At 38.8% G+C, this 18,021-nt stretch overlaps 1 protein-coding gene across 1 annotated transcript in view; it reads right to left on the bottom strand.

Annotated features, from left to right (window-relative positions):
* Positions 1 to 17,416, bottom strand: part of LOC139733257 (angiotensin-converting enzyme-like) — a 101,294-nt gene extending 83,878 nt beyond the window's left edge. Inside the window, exons 1-2 of the mRNA XM_071644097.1 lie at positions 17,241 to 17,416; positions 3,521 to 3,674 (exon numbers count right to left, since the gene is read on the bottom strand). Coding sequence (XP_071500198.1) covers positions 3,521 to 3,674; positions 17,241 to 17,416 — 330 coding nt within the window. The remainder of the gene's footprint in view (positions 1 to 3,520; positions 3,675 to 17,240) is intronic.
* Positions 17,417 to 18,021: the final 605 nt, after the last annotated feature.

Below are 18,021 nucleotides of genomic sequence, written 5' to 3'. Positions count from 1 at the left end.
AAGACCACAACTTTATTGTCTTATATAATTTGAATAGGACCTGTGTAGCTTCTACTGATATCGCTAAATCGTGAGAACATTGTGAAATTTTAAAACCCTTGGTTTTCTTATTTTAGCTCCGATTTCGATAGAACCTATACCATTCCTTTTGTTTTACTTTATTCTCATCCGTGAAAGCGGACTTGACTATGCATGGTGTAAGATTGATTCAATGGAACTTTGTCTTTTTTGCCGCCACTATTGTCTTACATCATGGACACACAGAGTGATTCTCTATACCCGATCAAAGAAATATCAGTGAAACAGAAATGTGCAAAATCAGTCTAATGGCTTGAGTCAAAATGATGTTTTACAATACATTTTGCGATTACTTTTGACAGGTAAATGTTGGTTCGCTCAGTCACAAGTTGCGTAGTTTGTAATAATAGACAGAATTACCCGGTATGAAATGTAATATAACAAGAATTCAAAGACTTACCTTTCTTAATGATTTGCAGCGCGCTTGTTGAGATCCGTCAATATGTTGATGAACACGAAAAAGGGGTGACCTGACTTTCTGACACACAAAGAATATTCATATTAAACTGTTCTGAAGTTCATTGGGTATTTAGAGGACAGTGTTCAAAGCCGAATCGCAGCAAGGAGACCCACCTTAAACGCGAAACATACCGGCACATCTGCCCAGGGGCACCGTATGGCCAGCACACAGTATCACTCCATCACTCTCAAGTTCCGGAGGAAAAATAGGAACGGTATCTGACATGTCAAGACAATCCATAATTCGCAGAACCACCAGATGTCCACGGCATGCTGAGAACGACGAGAAGAAAACAACTCGGACCCTAATGATTACGTAGTTTCCGATTATGAGGATAAAAATTATATCAAAGATTCAGGATTCTACATGCTGTCGATTCACAAATCCATCTCTCCTTTTTTTTTTTTTTTCGTCTTTTTATCTCCCTTCCTCATGGTTCATGCTGTCCTGTTCATCCATACTTTCAATCAGATGTTCCTTGCAGTGACTAGAAATAACTTTCAGAAGGAAATTGACGAGCTGACCTGGAGCACACACAAGATGGAGGGCTCCACGGAAGTCCCCCCCCCCCCGCCTCTTCCCCCTCACCCTCCCTTCAGGGCGAGATAGACATCCCTGCATGCAGTTGCGAAATCAAGGTGCTCAGAATGACCCATCAATAGACATTATAGAGGCGACAGAACGCAATGGAAGACCCGACAAGAATACATCCGAGAAGGAAAAAAGGAACGGAGGAAAGACTGACATAGATGAAAGCAAATAATTGAGCATGAACATGTCAATCATGTTCTTTAGAATTAGGAATTCTGGTATAAGAACGAAAGTTGACAACACACAGTATATTACGTAAAAACAGAATTGACGAAATATCAGTGAGAACGACGAGAAGAAAACAACTCGGACCCTAATGATTACGTAGTTTCCGATTATGAGGATAAAAATTATATCAAAGATTCAGGATTCTACACGCTGTCGATTCACAAATCCATCTCTCCTTTTTTTTTTTTTTCGTCTTTTTATCTCCCTTCCTCATGGTTCATGCTGTCCTGTTCATCCATACTTTCAATCAGATGTTCCTTGCAGTGACTAGAAATAACTTTCAGAAGGAAATTGACGAGCTGACCTGGAGCACACACAAGATGGAGGGCTCCACGGAAGTCCCCCCCCCCCCCGCCTCTTCCCCCTCACCCTCCCTTCAGGGCGAGATAGACATCCCTGCATGCAGTTGCGAAATCAAGGTGCTCAGAATGACCCATCAATAGACATTATAGAGGCGACAGAACGCAATGGAAGACCCGACAAGAATACATCCGAGAAGGAAAAAAGGAACGGAGGAAAGACTGACATAGATGAAAGCAAATAATTGAGCATGAACATGTCAATCATGTTCTTTAGAATTAGGAATTCTGGTATAAGAACGAAAGTTGACAATACACAGTATATTACGTAAAAACAGAATTGACGAAATATCAGTGATAACAGAATATGCTGATTACAGTCATACAGTTATAGGCCTACATTCGTTGATATCGATTGACTGATTCGGGCAAAAAGATGCAATATGAATTGTACAGAATATAATCAACAGAACGACTGTAAAAGTGAGCAATGACTCAGTGATAAGCTAATACCATCAAAACCCATAATAAACAATAATATGGGACAAATAGATTGTGTTGATTTTGTTACACGAAAAGAAGTAATATTTCGATTTTTTTCATTCATTTCAATAAAGGCACTTCTGATACTGGTCTGTCAGATATTATGAACATCACCTTCTCGCTCCCTGCTTGACATTTGCGATTTTTTTAAAGAGCTTAAAGTGTACTTCTTATTTCATTCACCTTCTCTCAAACTAACATCGTGCTTTCTCCACGCTGCATTTTCACAGGGACGTGCAAGCAAACAAAAACATAATAAGGTTTAAAAAGATGGATAGCTAGATACACCGTGACATTTTACATCAGGACGGTAATGGCGCCCTCTCCTTCTAGCCCCAAAGTGGTGTCTTCCGTCGACTTACATCCCGCCATTATCTCTGCGTAGATCTTACACCACATCTCATGGAGCCCAAGAGACACTTGACATTTTGACTCGACTTACGAAGGATGAGCCATTGACAGACGAAGGCTCTGGAAGGTTTCTGCATACTATTTTATCAGTCCCTCCCAGAACAACTGATTGATGACATACCAGCAGCATTTGGTTATTGAACGTTCCAAGAAAAAAAAAAGAAGAAACAAACAGGATCACCCGTGTGAGAAAAGGTCAAATTGGCCACCTTGTGTTATCTTATGTGCGGATATCAGTTCAAAGTTTTCTACCATTATTACGGGGGCTGCAGAACGCACACACACTTTTGACTAAAGAGAGAGAGAGAGAAAAAAAGAAGAAAACAATGACTTTCCAGGATTCTGATCTGGAGGTATACCTCCTTGGATTAACCCAATTAAAGCTCGGTACACTCTCCACAGAATCACAATTTTGTCATCATGTCAGAGTAGCCAGCCTGACTGTTTTGTTTTTTAAAGGTACCCACGCACACTTCTACCAGGTGGAGACAGACAAACAAACAAGTAAACAAGCAAACAAAAACACTACTTATACCTATTATGCTTACAAACTTAAAAAATGGTAACCATCAGAAAACACCCGAAACACAAAATGCAGCCGAAAAATAAACCTTATACCAGGCCCACCACATTAAAACAAGAACAAAAACAGAACAAAAAACGAAACGAAACACAAAATCAACCAATATGAATTTGTGTGCATTTTGTAAGGCGGGGTCGCGTATAGTGAGGTTGGGTGTGATATTTGAAAAAGAATGTGTTTATATACTACTGTCGGGTGTTGGTTGTGATAACAGGACAGATTCATAGAGGGAACAGATTGCTTGAGCAATTTTGAATTATTGTCCGGTCAGGCAAGGGTTAAGGTCCAGCCCGCCATGTCAGTCAGCCCATGACCATGCAAGCTCACAGCACTATCACATAACAACGTAGGCACGGTAGATGTAGAGGTCATTTGGTCTTCCAAGTAGATGAGTTGAGCACCACTCCTCCTCCTCCTCCTCCTCCATCTCTTCGTCCCGTCCTCCTCCTGTTCCTCCTCCTCCCTCTCTCCCACGCTAGCTCTAACGTGCGGCGTGGATAACACATATACATACATATATAATTATATACATACATAAATATATATCTATATATATATACGTGTATATATATATATATATATATATTATATATATATTATATATATATATATATATATATTATATATATATACAATAGATAGAGAGATATATAGAGAGAGAGAGAGAGAGAGAGAGAGAGAGAGAGAGAGAAGTATTTAAACAAGTTCACGCGGTTGACTGCAGGTTCATCCGTATTTATTGCAACTCTGAGTTTCATGCAACCTCCATGAGGTGAAATCATCATGAATTGCTTGATGATTGCACCTCATGGAGGTTGCATGAAACTCAGTTGTCTGAAGCTCTTCCTTTGAGGATATCGAGCACTCTACATAGTAGGATAGAATCACCAAGTGTGTGTATATATATATATATATATATATATATATATATATATATATATATATATATATATATAAACATGTCATACAAAGGGGAAAATAGCCTGAATGATAGTTCTACATGGGACAACTATTGTAAATCTATATAGCAGATGATAAGCTACATACATGTCACCATGTTCGCCACACGTTATACTATCAGGTCCCTTACTCAGTACTTGCTCATTTCGTTTGTATAAAGTTTGGGTATTATATCTTTCTTCTAAAGAGTGTTGTTTGCCTAACTTTTATATCTATTCTGTCTATTACATTCTATTGTATCTACTCCTGGCTGCTATATCAAAAGAAGCAACGTTCGTTAATTTTTCTTCAAGATGGAGATAACTTTTCCTGGGTGCAAGATACGTAACTCTAAGTCATTTTAGACTTATTTTCATATTAGTTCCAGTTTTAGTTCTGTTCACTGTATGCTATTTATGTTGTGTTTTGTCAGGGTTTTTTATTATTCTTGTACCTGTTTCTCTGTTTTTTATTCAGTTTTGTAAATTCTTATGCACGGCCTTGCTGAAAAGCAGCTTCAAAGCTGATAGCAGGCTTTTTACCGTGTTGAAATAAATAAATCAAATCAAATCAAACAATAATTAAAACGATAACAAAATACTAGTACGTCGATTTTTATTTTGAAAGATAGCTTTGATCCTGGACTATGTGTGTCGTGTTATAGAAACCTTATATAATTTCACATGTCAAGAACTGAAGACAATGCTTGCTGCTTGGAATTCCGAGTAATCGAAAAATCGTTTGCAGAATGTCTGTGTATCTTACTAAATTTCCTTTTTCGGAAATAACTTCATCATACGGATAATATAGATATCTTTCCTTGTTCGTTACTTTGTTAAATAAAAACAGAATGTAACTGATTGATACATTGCCCTTCATTTACATAAATAATTACCGATTCGGTGTTTTAGTAGTAGCCATTAAAGAAAACAAAATATGGACGTACAGTGTACTTACAATGCTCGGGTTGGATTTCCGATGTGTTGTTGTCACTTTATATTATGGTTTCTCTGCCCGTATATTGATCTTGTTAACCATGGTTTTGAGGGGAATGTATATTACACGCTGCGTTTCTCTTTTCAGCTTCCCCTCCATATTCAACATTATTTAGCAAATCTATCTAGGCTTCACAATTTGTGTTCAAAATATTATTATACTTCAGTAGAATATGTATATTGCTCTGATTTCGCATAGTACAGTATATTTTGTACCATTATTCTTTGATGAAAATGAAAATAACTAAATGAAGTCATTATTCGAACCAACGAGTAACGAGTATGTATATATTGGAATCCAACCCGAGTATGTATGCCTGTATTTTTTTAAATCATAACTTCTACTACAATACTGAATAACCAGTGATTATTGACGTCGATGAAGGACTATTTGTCGATCAGTTGCAATTAAAAACGACTCGACGCAAGAACTCATTACACTCATATCATTTTGATACAAACAGAATGATCATGATGGTCTCTTTCAAGACGTATGGAATTGGCTGTAACACAGTGGAAGAAAAGTCCTACCCTGGTTTGTGTACGAAAAAAAGGGGGCGGATAATCTACATATCGTACGCCAAGGCTTTGTATAACGGCAATAACTGCATGGCCCCCTCTGGACGCCAGTCGAGCTGATAAACTGAAGCTCGGTGTGTAGGTGTAACTTTGTTTTCATCCAATCTTCTTGACAAATGGTATTTATGCGGACGGTCATTGATCATATTCTGATATTTTCATGTTCATGGTATCCTAGTCATGTTGATGGTATTTGACGGATAAGGCGATATCGGTGAAACTACATAATCATGGAATCCTTGAGCCATATCACTATATGTGGAACGTGCAACATTGTGATCTTATTGAACGATTTGATTAAACTGAGAGCTGTTTTTTTTTTTTAATGCCTATGTCTATTTCAGCCATAACTGGGGGGCTTCAGTGTGCCTAACAAAAGTAAGTTAATGCACTGACTTGGCAATGCACCTGCCTCCTTGCATAACCCATTGAATCATCCTTTACTCTGAGAGATGTTTAATGATCCATTCAACGAGGCGCAGCCGTGTTGAATGGATCAATAATTTAATCTTTCATCGAATGGAATATTCTGCCCATTGTACGAATGAAACATTTATCATTTGTTTTATACAACACCTAAAAATAGATCCTTGTCATTTGACGTTTTATGAATGTAAAAACAAGAGAGAATCTGAGATCGAGAGAGTGCCGAGCACGCTAGCGCGCTGTCCGTCAATATGCTTGATCGCATGCACACTGCAAACGCAAGCGTTTTACGTACGCCGTGTGCCCGGGCTCTCGGCGTGCGTGCAAATTGAGCAAATCGCATACTAGTACAGAGCAGTAAAATGGGAAAAATGATCAATGTCAAACAACCAATCAAATGACACGGATCAAGTTAGGTGTTAGATAAAGGGAGCTAATTCTTCGGTTCGCACAGCATGAAATAAACAGGATGTATTCAGTGAACCAACCCTGGCCTCATTCCTTGGACATTACAGAAGGTCAATTTCAGATCATGTTTTTGTTTTTCACCCTTTCGAAAATGGTTGCGACTTATTGGCGACAGAAATTGGGTTACGGAGAAACTGAATGATTCAATGAATGAGCAAACCTCGGCCTCCCTCCAATTCATATGTGTACTATACACATATTCTCTCATACAAGTCATAATCAGATTTTGAAAACTCAAACAGGTTACAAGTTGCTTTACACTCATACAGTAATTCATGCTTGTAGTGTTCATTTTATTAATCCACATTAAAATAAGGAGAAAAGAGGTTTGGAGGGCTTTTTTTTGTCTTTTTTTTTTTTTGCTCGTTTTCATTTTCCATACAAAAACATACAGAAATTATCATATTATGATCATCACCACCATCATCATCACCATCATTATCACCAGTATATATCAAAATACTGTCCCACTGTATTTGAGAGAGATTTTGGTAGTTGAGTGTGAGGTATGTTATATATAGTGCCAGGCAATATAACCACATGCAACATGGGAGAACCCATGTAGAGAAAGGAAACACGGAGTAATGGATGTGAAATGCCCAAGTAGAGGACTCTTTCTATGTGAATAACGAACAGCATGAATTTTATACCTCATGTTGAGCGTAACAGATTTTTTTTTTTTCAGCCCCAGAAATGACACGTTCTATTTCTTAAGCAGCCAAGTAATCACTTCATCACCTTCCCCTACTTGTGAAAAACTGACAAACATATATAAAAAAAAATACACTAAAACTGAGAAAAGGGGTGTAGTCAAAAGTAAGGCTTCATTCTACATTTACATGTGCCCTTCCTACAGCTTGAATAATGTTTTTATCAGTTTGATTCCAGCACTGCATCCAAAGTACCTCAAGCATGAGAAATATAGCCATCTTTTACAATCTACGTTTCACTCTCGATTCAACAACATTTGTTGCACACCTTCTGCTAAGAACACCTGTGAAAAACCGACTTGATATAAAGCCGGAAACACATAGCACACAGCCAGAATCACATGGCATATGGCCAGAATGACTTATCATTCTGCCAGAATCTGGGGCCAGATGAAGTGTAAAAATATCTCTCAAAATTCATTAAATTTAGACAGTGAGATACAGCTGGCATGTCAAACAGTAATGGGACTTGGAATTTCACAGTTTCATGATTTCAAGGTGGTTACAACAGGGTTCCATAGTGCAGTCCCAATGTGACATTCATTTTCTCCAACAAAAACTGAGAACAGATTTTAGGACAAGAGAGAATGAAACCATTTTAATGCTACATCTAAATTCCATGCATGCCACTGCTACAAAGTTGTTCCAGACAACTGGAAAGCGAGCTCGAGGCTTGCCTGACATAGCAGCAATTACGGGATTTTGTACAATGTTTCAAATCAACAGAAACCTTAATGAGCTTGTAAGTGGGTGGGGGGGGGGAAGAATTCACAGATTTGAATACATTAGAATGAGGGCTTACTGCTAACTGTTTTTTCAAATATATTATGTATTCCATACATATTTGAAAACATGATACAGAGTATATTACATATGTTGTACATCAACAAATTGATTAAAACTACAGAACAGGGACATTCATATTAAAATCTGGTTTATCTCATTACACATATATGCATACCGCTTTGCCAAGGTAAACTTCTTCACATCTAACCATGAACTCAGTGCACTGTGAGCCTAGGAATCTCTGCCAGAATTAGAGGGAGGTGACTTGAAGAGTCTTTTTTTTTTCCACCAGGGGAGGAAGTATTTTGGCTGGCATGAAGAAACATCGAGCAAGAGAAGGTCAGGAGTTTTTTTTAAGTGACCCTCCACATTAAGTATCACTATATGAAGGTGAATAACACCACCAAATATCATACTGGTGCATCTCCAGCAAGAGGCTCACATGAGCAATTACACATCAGTATAACCATTTCAAGGTACATTTGTAGGTCACGATATTACACCTGCATGCACCAGCTAAGAATGTTTGAGAGTAACTGTGGACAGAAAGCTTAAATATTCTCACACGCCGACAACTTGGGACACATTGATCATGGGTACAACTGTTCCTGACAATAATCCTTACCATGCAATTCACAAGTAGAGCATTGCCACATGTTAAAGGGTGTCTCTTTCTTTGTCAACATGCCCTAATTTATACTTGTGAACATGTTTATACCAGGAGCTGCAGACAGTGAGGGGAAGAGGTAATGAAATGACACTTCAGCTACGCAATACCTTCCATTATATGACGGTGCATGAATACCTTTGACATAGCTTGCAAGTGTCCTAACACACATACTCACATGCACAAAAATACTACTTTAATAGAAATTAGTATTTCACGTGCACTGACCAAGTTGGTTCTCACGAGGGGCTCACAAACAGAAAATAATAGAACGGCCATTTACAAACCTGTCTGCTTCCTATGTCACTTTTCAAAACTCCTCCAAGAAAATCCAGGTTATTCAGACAACCAAATGTTGGAATACTCAATATACAAATACAACAAGAATATGAAAAGTTCAAATGAGGAAAAATAAACTTACAGGATGAGGTTCTCATACGTGGGAAAAAAAAAACAAACAAGACCAACAAACCGAGAAAAAAAAAAATCATACAAACATCTGCATTTGTCATGGTCAATGCATAATTAAATGGCCGAGTGGAAAGCATCTATGATACAAATGACAAGTTACAAGATAATCCTCAATTCACACATATTCTCCCTCCATATTTGCTGAGGATGATGCACGGTGTATTAACCTTACAGGAAGTCATTGTCTTCAAACTGTGTGACCCTGGATTAAGAACATGTTTAAACCCCTCAATGTCTCCCAGCTAACATGATATATCCCTGATGTCTTATCTCAATATGCAGCACAGGAGAAATAATTGGGACAACCAAATTTGACGGTAACATAAATACATGTACATCCAGTGGAGTCCTACATGATGAGATATAAACAGCATTTTCTCATTTTCAAGTGTCACAAGAACTCCTTGAGAACTATGCATAAAGTTTATGTTGGGAAAGAAAATGCCAAACTTTTTGTCTTGTATGACCCACATTCCTGAGGTCTTGAATATTTGCGCTCTGAGCTGCCTTCTATAACATCTCGGTGAACCTCAGAGATCTGACCAATCAGAGCTGCCGAGGATCTACATGAAAAAGTCTAGAAGAATGGCAAGCTGAAGAAGAGATGGACATGGACTGCCTCTTGCGATCAATGCCAATTTCGTTCTTTTTGAATGTCTAAGTGATATAGTTGTATTTCAGGAAAGAAACAATCATCACATTCTGTACCTGATGCCTTTTCAGCATCTTAACATCTCAGTTCTCTGGAGTTAATCGTCTTCCTCCACCGTATGCTCAGAAACGTGTGGTGGTTGGTTGCAATCATTTGATCCCACGCTGCTGAATACAGACATGCCACTGAAGAAAGAAGTTTACCCTGAACCATATTGAGTAATATCAAGGAGGTTTAAGAGATGGAGTTCCAACTGGCTGTAATTATTCAAACAGTTGTCAAGTTTTCTATTGATGTACAAAAGATTTCCACAGGTGCATTTGTGCCTTTGATGATTGATGTTCAATGCCTCCTTTTTTGCTGAGCAATCTAAAGATTCATTTTGAATGTTAACATGTTAACATCTTATTTCATGATAAAGCATATAAAACAAAAGTCAATCCTGTCCAGAAATTTGTGCAAAAAGTGTATTATTTGTAAATCAGAGCTGTATCATGTGAAGTGTTTAATACTGTACCATCCTAGAAAGCTGGTTTTATAACTTTTCCTCTTACTTCCCACAAATAAAACTGATATGGAGTAATCTTTAAGTATAACTCTTTATTGATAGGTATACCAGATTAGTGCCAAGGGATGCCCAGTCGAGTAATTTGCATTTTTATTTGATCATTTTTTCTATTCGTGGATCCCTGTGTGTTTACCATTATATATCACCTATCTTTTATAAGTAGGGATGGCGAAAAGTAATTACCATCACAAAGACATATCTTCCATAGAAAGTGGCTGGTGATTATGCAATGAGTCACAAGTCAATTGTCTTGCTATCTGCATGGCAGATCCAGTTTGGCACATGCTTTAAATATTTTTGAGTGGCGGCATCGAACATCCAGCAAAGGAAATAAGACGGTTATGACTCTATTCTCTTAAACCTCCTTGGTCATATCAAGAATTTTCTACCTTCTTTCCACCTTGTTGTGAGAGACAGTTTGATCGATTCTTAGCATTTAATGAGAACATCTTGAATACGTAGTGAAATGCATGCTCTGCAGAATGCAAGTGCGTGCATGCGTATGTTTGTGCATGTGTCCAATCATTACAGTGTCTTTTATGCAGCATATGCAAAATCACATTACTGGTAACTGAAAAAACATAGCACAAAACACTGCACTATCAAAAGTAGTCAACTCATGTTTGCATGCTGGCAATGCAAAAATATAAACTGGGAAAGAAAGCTAAGAGACAACTTGATTTCTTCTCTTTGTTTTACTTTGTCTAGGGTTATCCAAATCCAAATATAAAGATTTTGACATACATACAAGAAAAAATAGTCTTATGAAAGAAGAAATGATGTATTATCACCGTAAAATATATCACTGCCCTGACAACCAGACTTTAAGGAACAGGAGTAACTGGCATATTACATTGTTTCTTTCATCTAAACTCCAATAAATCACTTGCTGTATAATGATGCAGCATTTTGTTTTCAGACTTTTATGTACAAGATGCCAACCCCTCGGTTGCCAAAATCTGACAAATACCCAACTGTCTCTTGCAGCCATTGGCAAGTACATGAACAGATGTCTACATTCTTCAGTGGGCAAAATACCTGCTACGAAGACTCATAGCTGACAAAAAAATAAAACAAACATTTCTCTTCGGCTTTCAATTATTTCCTCCACTTTGAGATGGGAGGAAAAGTATTATGGCAGTCTCCTTTTTTCTCTTTTATCATTCATCATTGCCTCACTTGCTTCTTCACAGAGAGAGAAACATTACAACATGAAATGACATTTTCTGACAGTTAGATGAGCTATCGTTGGGCAGGACTTCAAACCATTCAACTATCTCACAGCATGTATCATACCTGCACAGAACAACTACATTTACAGACTTACTATTTACAATATGTGCAGCTTGGTGTGTATGAGCATTGACGAGTGATGTGATTTCTACAGCATACTGAAACACAGGTTAGACAGCATAACATCAGAAAGTTTGCAAATATCACATTCTATATATAACCAAATTATGACATTCAAAGCTGCTTCTTTTTCTTCTTGATTCAGATGCGAGAATATATATCTATATATAAACTTTGCTACAGTTTCAGCATGGTGAACAGCAAATATTCTCTCTTTGTCCTCAAACACAAGAGGTAGATTCATTTAAAAGTAATAAGGATTGTAAGATAATGTAATATCCCTGCTGTCTCATAATATATCCAATTCTCACTTAAATAGATTTTATCTCACAGATTTCATCTAATATGTGCCTCCACTGGTGTTGATTTATCTAAAGCAACACAAATAGAAGACCAAACCAGTGCAAATACCACCTTGTTTATGGACTCTCAGATCACTTTACAAACGCCCTATTTCTACATGAATTCTCTACAACCCAGTCCACTTTTACAGCTCCATTGTCATGATCTACAGATTCAGATATCGCTAAAGAAGACAGCATCGCATTTGTTTCTTACCAAGGCTCTGTTATCACAGTGGTATCAGTATGTTACTTTCTCACTCTCCCCATATATTTACATTATGCCATAAGCCTTATGGGTTATACCTGAGAATGGGCCAACACCATGGGAATCGGCCATTTAAAAAAAAAAGACAAAGAAAAAAAAAGATGTTGACATGGGCACCAATGAGGGGACACTGCCTACACTTAACACTGAACTTGCGTGTCTTTCCTTGTCAAATCACCAGAAGCAAAATGCATTTTATGTTGCCATTATCTTGGGGAATTTGCCAAAGACCAGAGCAGAAAAGTTCTTTCCTCATCACTGTAGCCATGAACTCTGCATCTAAACATGGACCTACGCCAAACAAGTTGAAGGATATTAGCTGCTCGCTATATTTGACGGGTGTAACCTCTCAGAAATTTTGATAAATTAACACATTGACGACCAGTCCCGAGTACACTTGACCAGGTATCTATAGGAAGTCTCTGTTATGCCCAAAACAGCTTGTCCTCAACAGCTTATTAAAAACTGACGTGAGAATGCTTGCATCAACTTCAAATTAAACTGCCTGTGGCTGCCAATAAAGTTTGTACACCAAACCTTCAACTTCTGCCTCTATATTCTCTTTTAAACTCTGAAAGTCTGCACTAAAGGTGGCAGTCATACTTCTCTTGTTGTTACAGCTTCTAAATCTCTTTGTCCCAACACTTCTCACACAAACCAACAGAACCTTAGAAATCATCCCACATTCCCTCATTTTCATTGTAGAGTACCATCTGATCATTCACTGACAAAAAGGTAGAAGGAGAGAGAACAAAATAACCTATTTTCCCAGAGTCAGCCATACACATGGACACATTCTTCTACCTGGCTCCTTCTGATTTAAATTACACTAGTATTCACTTGGCCCATGTCCCACCTCACAATGTATCATTTGTATTGTGTTCTTTCCATTAAAATGCAAATGAATGCAAATGAAATGCAAATGTCAGTGCAACAGCAACAGAGGTACGCACATCAGCATTCCCCTTACAATACCAGAGGCAATGAACTAATCATTCTCTATGTCACATTTCGGCAGAATAGGACGATATGAATATGCATGTGTCCAGTGTGATACTTCATACCTGCATGGTTTGATACTATTGGAAGCTACTGAAACACACAGAATGGAAGTGGTGAGAATGAACCTACATCGTATGTCTCCTGAATGATGTGGCAAGGATGAAATTACAGTTTAAGCCCACATTTCCCCTTCCCTGATATGACGAGTCTACATATCCACATTGTGAGGTATGAATCCGGTCTAAAATCAACCTACCACACTCTATGCACATCAATCTCTACTTATCTACTCATTGGTCTATGATGAACACGGAAGCTGCAGAAAATCAGTTTTGCAAAAGTCGCAGCACCTAGAGGAGCATGTGATTTCCATCTGATTCCTACCCTCATATTTCCTGCTGAGCCACTGGTGAGCAATGGGACATGGCAGCTGGTACAAACATGAAGACTACTTCCAAGAATATGTTAAGCTTTGTGCTAAAGAGGAGGGTTGGTAATGATATTTGTGTGCTGTACTAATTCATGGCCTGATTGCTTCACGGATGAAACTGACAAGCCGAAGACTACATAATGGAATAGGGGCTTCCCACATGTATGCAAGCAGTTGACACTGGTAATAAGCTTACAGGTGCTGTTCCAAATAAAACAGATCCCTATGTTTTGGCTCATAAAGCATGCATATAATATTTTTCTTGCAAAATAGCAGCATGGAGGTATATATCATTCAAATGGTGGTATGTAGCCCAAGTCTTTTGTCTTGAATGACTTTTAAACAAGCAGGATTTCTTTCATCTTACAACTTACATTTACTTATAAATCATATAACCTACACTCAAACATGCAGACAGACACACATAATATGCAGAGAAGCAGCAATAACTCCCACTCACAGTATGCAGACCATAAACTACTATTGGGTTAAGATGGATCTATGCTGTTTTCACTGACAAAGGTCTTTTCACCATCTGTCTAGTTGTTGTTGTTGAGGTCTTCTGTGCCTGACCATGAATTCAAACACCAAGCATGTTTCCCATGATCACAGATCCTTTTCACTTCCAAATGAGACAGTCCTCAGTTTGAAAGTACACACAATTTGCAGTGATGTACTCCAACTCAGTATCCATTTAGAGACATTCATGTCTACATACAAACACAAACATAGAAACAAACACACACACACACACACATACAAACATGCATCATGACACTCGCAGGCAGCATAACAGTAAATTAAACAAGACTTAGAATTAATTTCCTTAACCATATGACCAAAAGGTGTAAATCACACAGGAACATCTACTTACGAACCATATCCAGTTGTCATTAAACAAGCTAGATCATGGTGGATCCCACATCCACCTCAATGCTAATATGGAACAATGAGTTTAGATTGTCCTTACCTTAATCTTTATTCAACCACCTAGAAATTGAGTTTCAGTGGGGGGGGGGGGGGGAATAGAATCAGATTTCCCTCATGATTGACACGGTTGTTAAAAGTTTGATAGAGATTCAGCTATCGCATCTTTCCTCAACAAATGAAATATGAAAAGTTACTTTTCTACAATTCATACCGAGAAACATGAGACTGATAATTTGCATAACCTGACATTCACTTAACTAACCTGTACATGACCAATGTGCTAAAGCAGTAAACCTGTGACCTGATGAATACAATGAAAAAGAATGGAAAAATGAAAACACTCCTGATATCAAAAGGCAATTCAATCTGTGTTATAAGAGGTAAATATCATTGTCATGAAATGTTTGCTTGTTTTGTTTTTGCATAATATGTGACTGTATGAAGAACGATTCTAGAATGTGATACTGCCCATGGCAATGTATGGAAAATACCACAAAATATAAAATGTATACGTTTTCTTACAGGCTGCTCTCTATACCACCCCCCCCCCCAAAAAAAAAGAAACCCTTGCAACTGTTTTCATGAATATTGTTCTGCAAGAAAAGATTCATATACCTTGATATATATTGTTTCTTGAATATGTAAACAGACATTTTAAAAGTTCTCTTTCATAAAATAGCAGATGCTAATATACATGCTGAGAGGTCTTGAGGTGGTTTTAAATGTAATGAAAATACTTGTGCAAACTGGACCACTCGTCATTAGAAGACTGACTAGCTTGTCATCTTATTCATACTTCAAGAGAAAAAAAAAAAACAACCATCCCCACTCCCCATATTCAAAAGCATTCATTAGTAAGAATAGCATTTAGGCAACATTTTTACAGTGCAGCTCTAGCTTAAAGGTTTGCTAAATGTGGCAGACACACAGCACTGGTTCTTTAAGGTGGACGAAGCCAGTAGTGAGACACTTGCTTGCTGTTGCATCTCTACACCCCGAGAGAAATTTCCAAATTATCAAACACAGCTGCAGAACTCTTGACATCATCTCCCTCATCTATTTGAGTCTCAAATGTTGAGGAACAAGTGAAGAGTTTGATCACAAAATGGAGCAAGTGCCATATTTAATAATTTTAAAGCAAGTCCACATCAGAAAGAGCAAAACAAAGCCTTTCTAATAACACTTCACTTGTTGCAGTACAAGGAATATCCTTGGAGTTATGACTGAAGGTATCCCATATTTCATTTGATGTTGGGGTTTTTTTTTCCAGGTTTAATTGCAAACATCTCAAAACTGACCAGAATGGAGTTAAGTCATTTTGTGATAAACCTCTCAAAGTGAACCATTTTGACCACTTCCACAGCAGTCAACATCAATAGCTTTGATTGGACTTTCCCCGCAATGCGCATTTGTTTTTTTCCCTCAATGCCTCATGGCAAAGGTCAGTCTTGACATTTCTCTAAAAAAATTTCTTTTTTTAAAAGAGCACAGTGGAAAGCTGCCGGTTTGCCCTCTGGAAACGCATCAATATTTCCATCACACAAGACTCGTCTCTTCAATGCTAATTTTCCGGTGCTGGTGGTGTACATGGGTGATCAGTGAGTCCTCTCTGGAGCTGATATGATCTTGTAAGCAAGCAGAGATCTACAGGGGAGAACTGATTCGCTGAGAGCATACAATCATTGGGGCCTAGTCAAATTAACTCTACAAGCAGCGAGTGCAGCTCTGATATTCCTAAATGGCAAAGAATGAATACACATCAGACTTACAATCATCACAATTGGCAATAAAATATCTCTAAAAAAAACATAAGAAACACATTCTTCATGTATCTTTTCGATAAGAAGAATAAAGTCATCCTATTAGGAATTATATATGCCTGAAACGAGGTTAAAGTGTGGGAGGCTATTGGGCTAAGGACTTCAAATCACATAATGGCATTACACACGATGGTTTTCCATCTCTACGTTCTATAAAGCTTGTGTTGATGCAACACACACACACGGAAAAAAAAAAAAAGACTTGATAAAAAAAACAACAAAAAACATAACCCTCACCAGGTATATCCCTGAATGATGTGACATATACAAACCATCCACTTTGTAGTCTCACAGTAAGTATAGACTTGACATGCTAGCAAGGCTACCAGCACCGAATCCTGTCAAAGTCTCTGCCACTTCACAGGTACATTCGTGAGGAGCACTTGCCACTCTACTTTCTGACTGCAGTGGAATGGTCCTGCACACTGAATAATTACCCGATAATGTAGAGAGAGAGAGACAAAGAGGGAGACAGAGACTGAGAGAGAGAGAGAGAGAGAAAGAGAAAGAGAGGGTAGGGTGACAGCAAGAGAGATATAAAGAAACAGAAGTTTGCATTACAAACATTACTCTACGCCCTGATAAAATAAAAGTTCCTGTGGTAACCTGAAGTCTGTTTTCATGTGTGTGAAACATTCGCACTGCAGAGGGTAGAGTGCATTTGAGATAAGGTCTGGACTTGTGTCTTGATTGCTACAGCAATCCGTGTTGCAACTGAGGTAGACACTGGGATCTACTGAGTGGCCTTCCGGGGCCACAATGTTGAGGAACTCAGGAACTGCACCATCCCCAACGTCCCAGTCCATATCCCCGTCCATGCCACTGTCACTGCTGGTGCCATGGTACGAAGACGGGTGTGGGGGTGAGCTGGTGCCACTCTCCCCCCTGGGCACTAGGGTCCCCCCGGAGGGGCATACGCCTGTCCATCGCTATCACACGATGAGGTAGCTGGCGAGGTGGGCGTGGACCAGACAGTGGTGGGCACCAGAATCATGGTCATTGTCTGCTAGTAGCGAGAGCAAGCGACTGATGGTCTCTTGTCTGCTGCCCCCCTGCCAACTGGTCAGGGGGACGGGGTGGCCCCTCTGCACCTTGCTGCTGCTGCTGCTGCTGAGGGGGTGGGGACTGCGTGTGGTGGAGGTGGACGGGGACACTGCCAGATTCCTGGCGGCAGATTCCTGGCTGAGGTAGAGTAGAATCCTGATGCTGCTGCTGAGGTTCTTCCGGGTGTGTGCTGTGACAGGAGGTGCTGGCTGCGGCAGTAACGGAGGTGGGTAGTGTTGTCTTGAGGTATCTGTTGTGGGGTGGGAGTGGGGCCATGTCCGTTCAGCAGTGGTTCTTGACTCTTCGGGTCCTGGCCATTTAAAGAGTGAAAGAAAACAAAGTTCCATGGATTCTTCAGCATCCTCAAAATATTGCCATG

The sequence above is a fragment of the Diadema antillarum genome, unplaced genomic scaffold, assembly GCF_040938485.1.
Source record: "Diadema antillarum isolate AM-2024a unplaced genomic scaffold, OU_Dant_1.0 seq00000466_RagTag, whole genome shotgun sequence".
Taxonomy (NCBI): domain Eukaryota; kingdom Metazoa; phylum Echinodermata; class Echinoidea; order Diadematoida; family Diadematidae; genus Diadema; species Diadema antillarum.
Note: the sequence above shows the minus strand (reverse complement) of the source record. Positions and strands in the feature narration are given on the sequence as shown.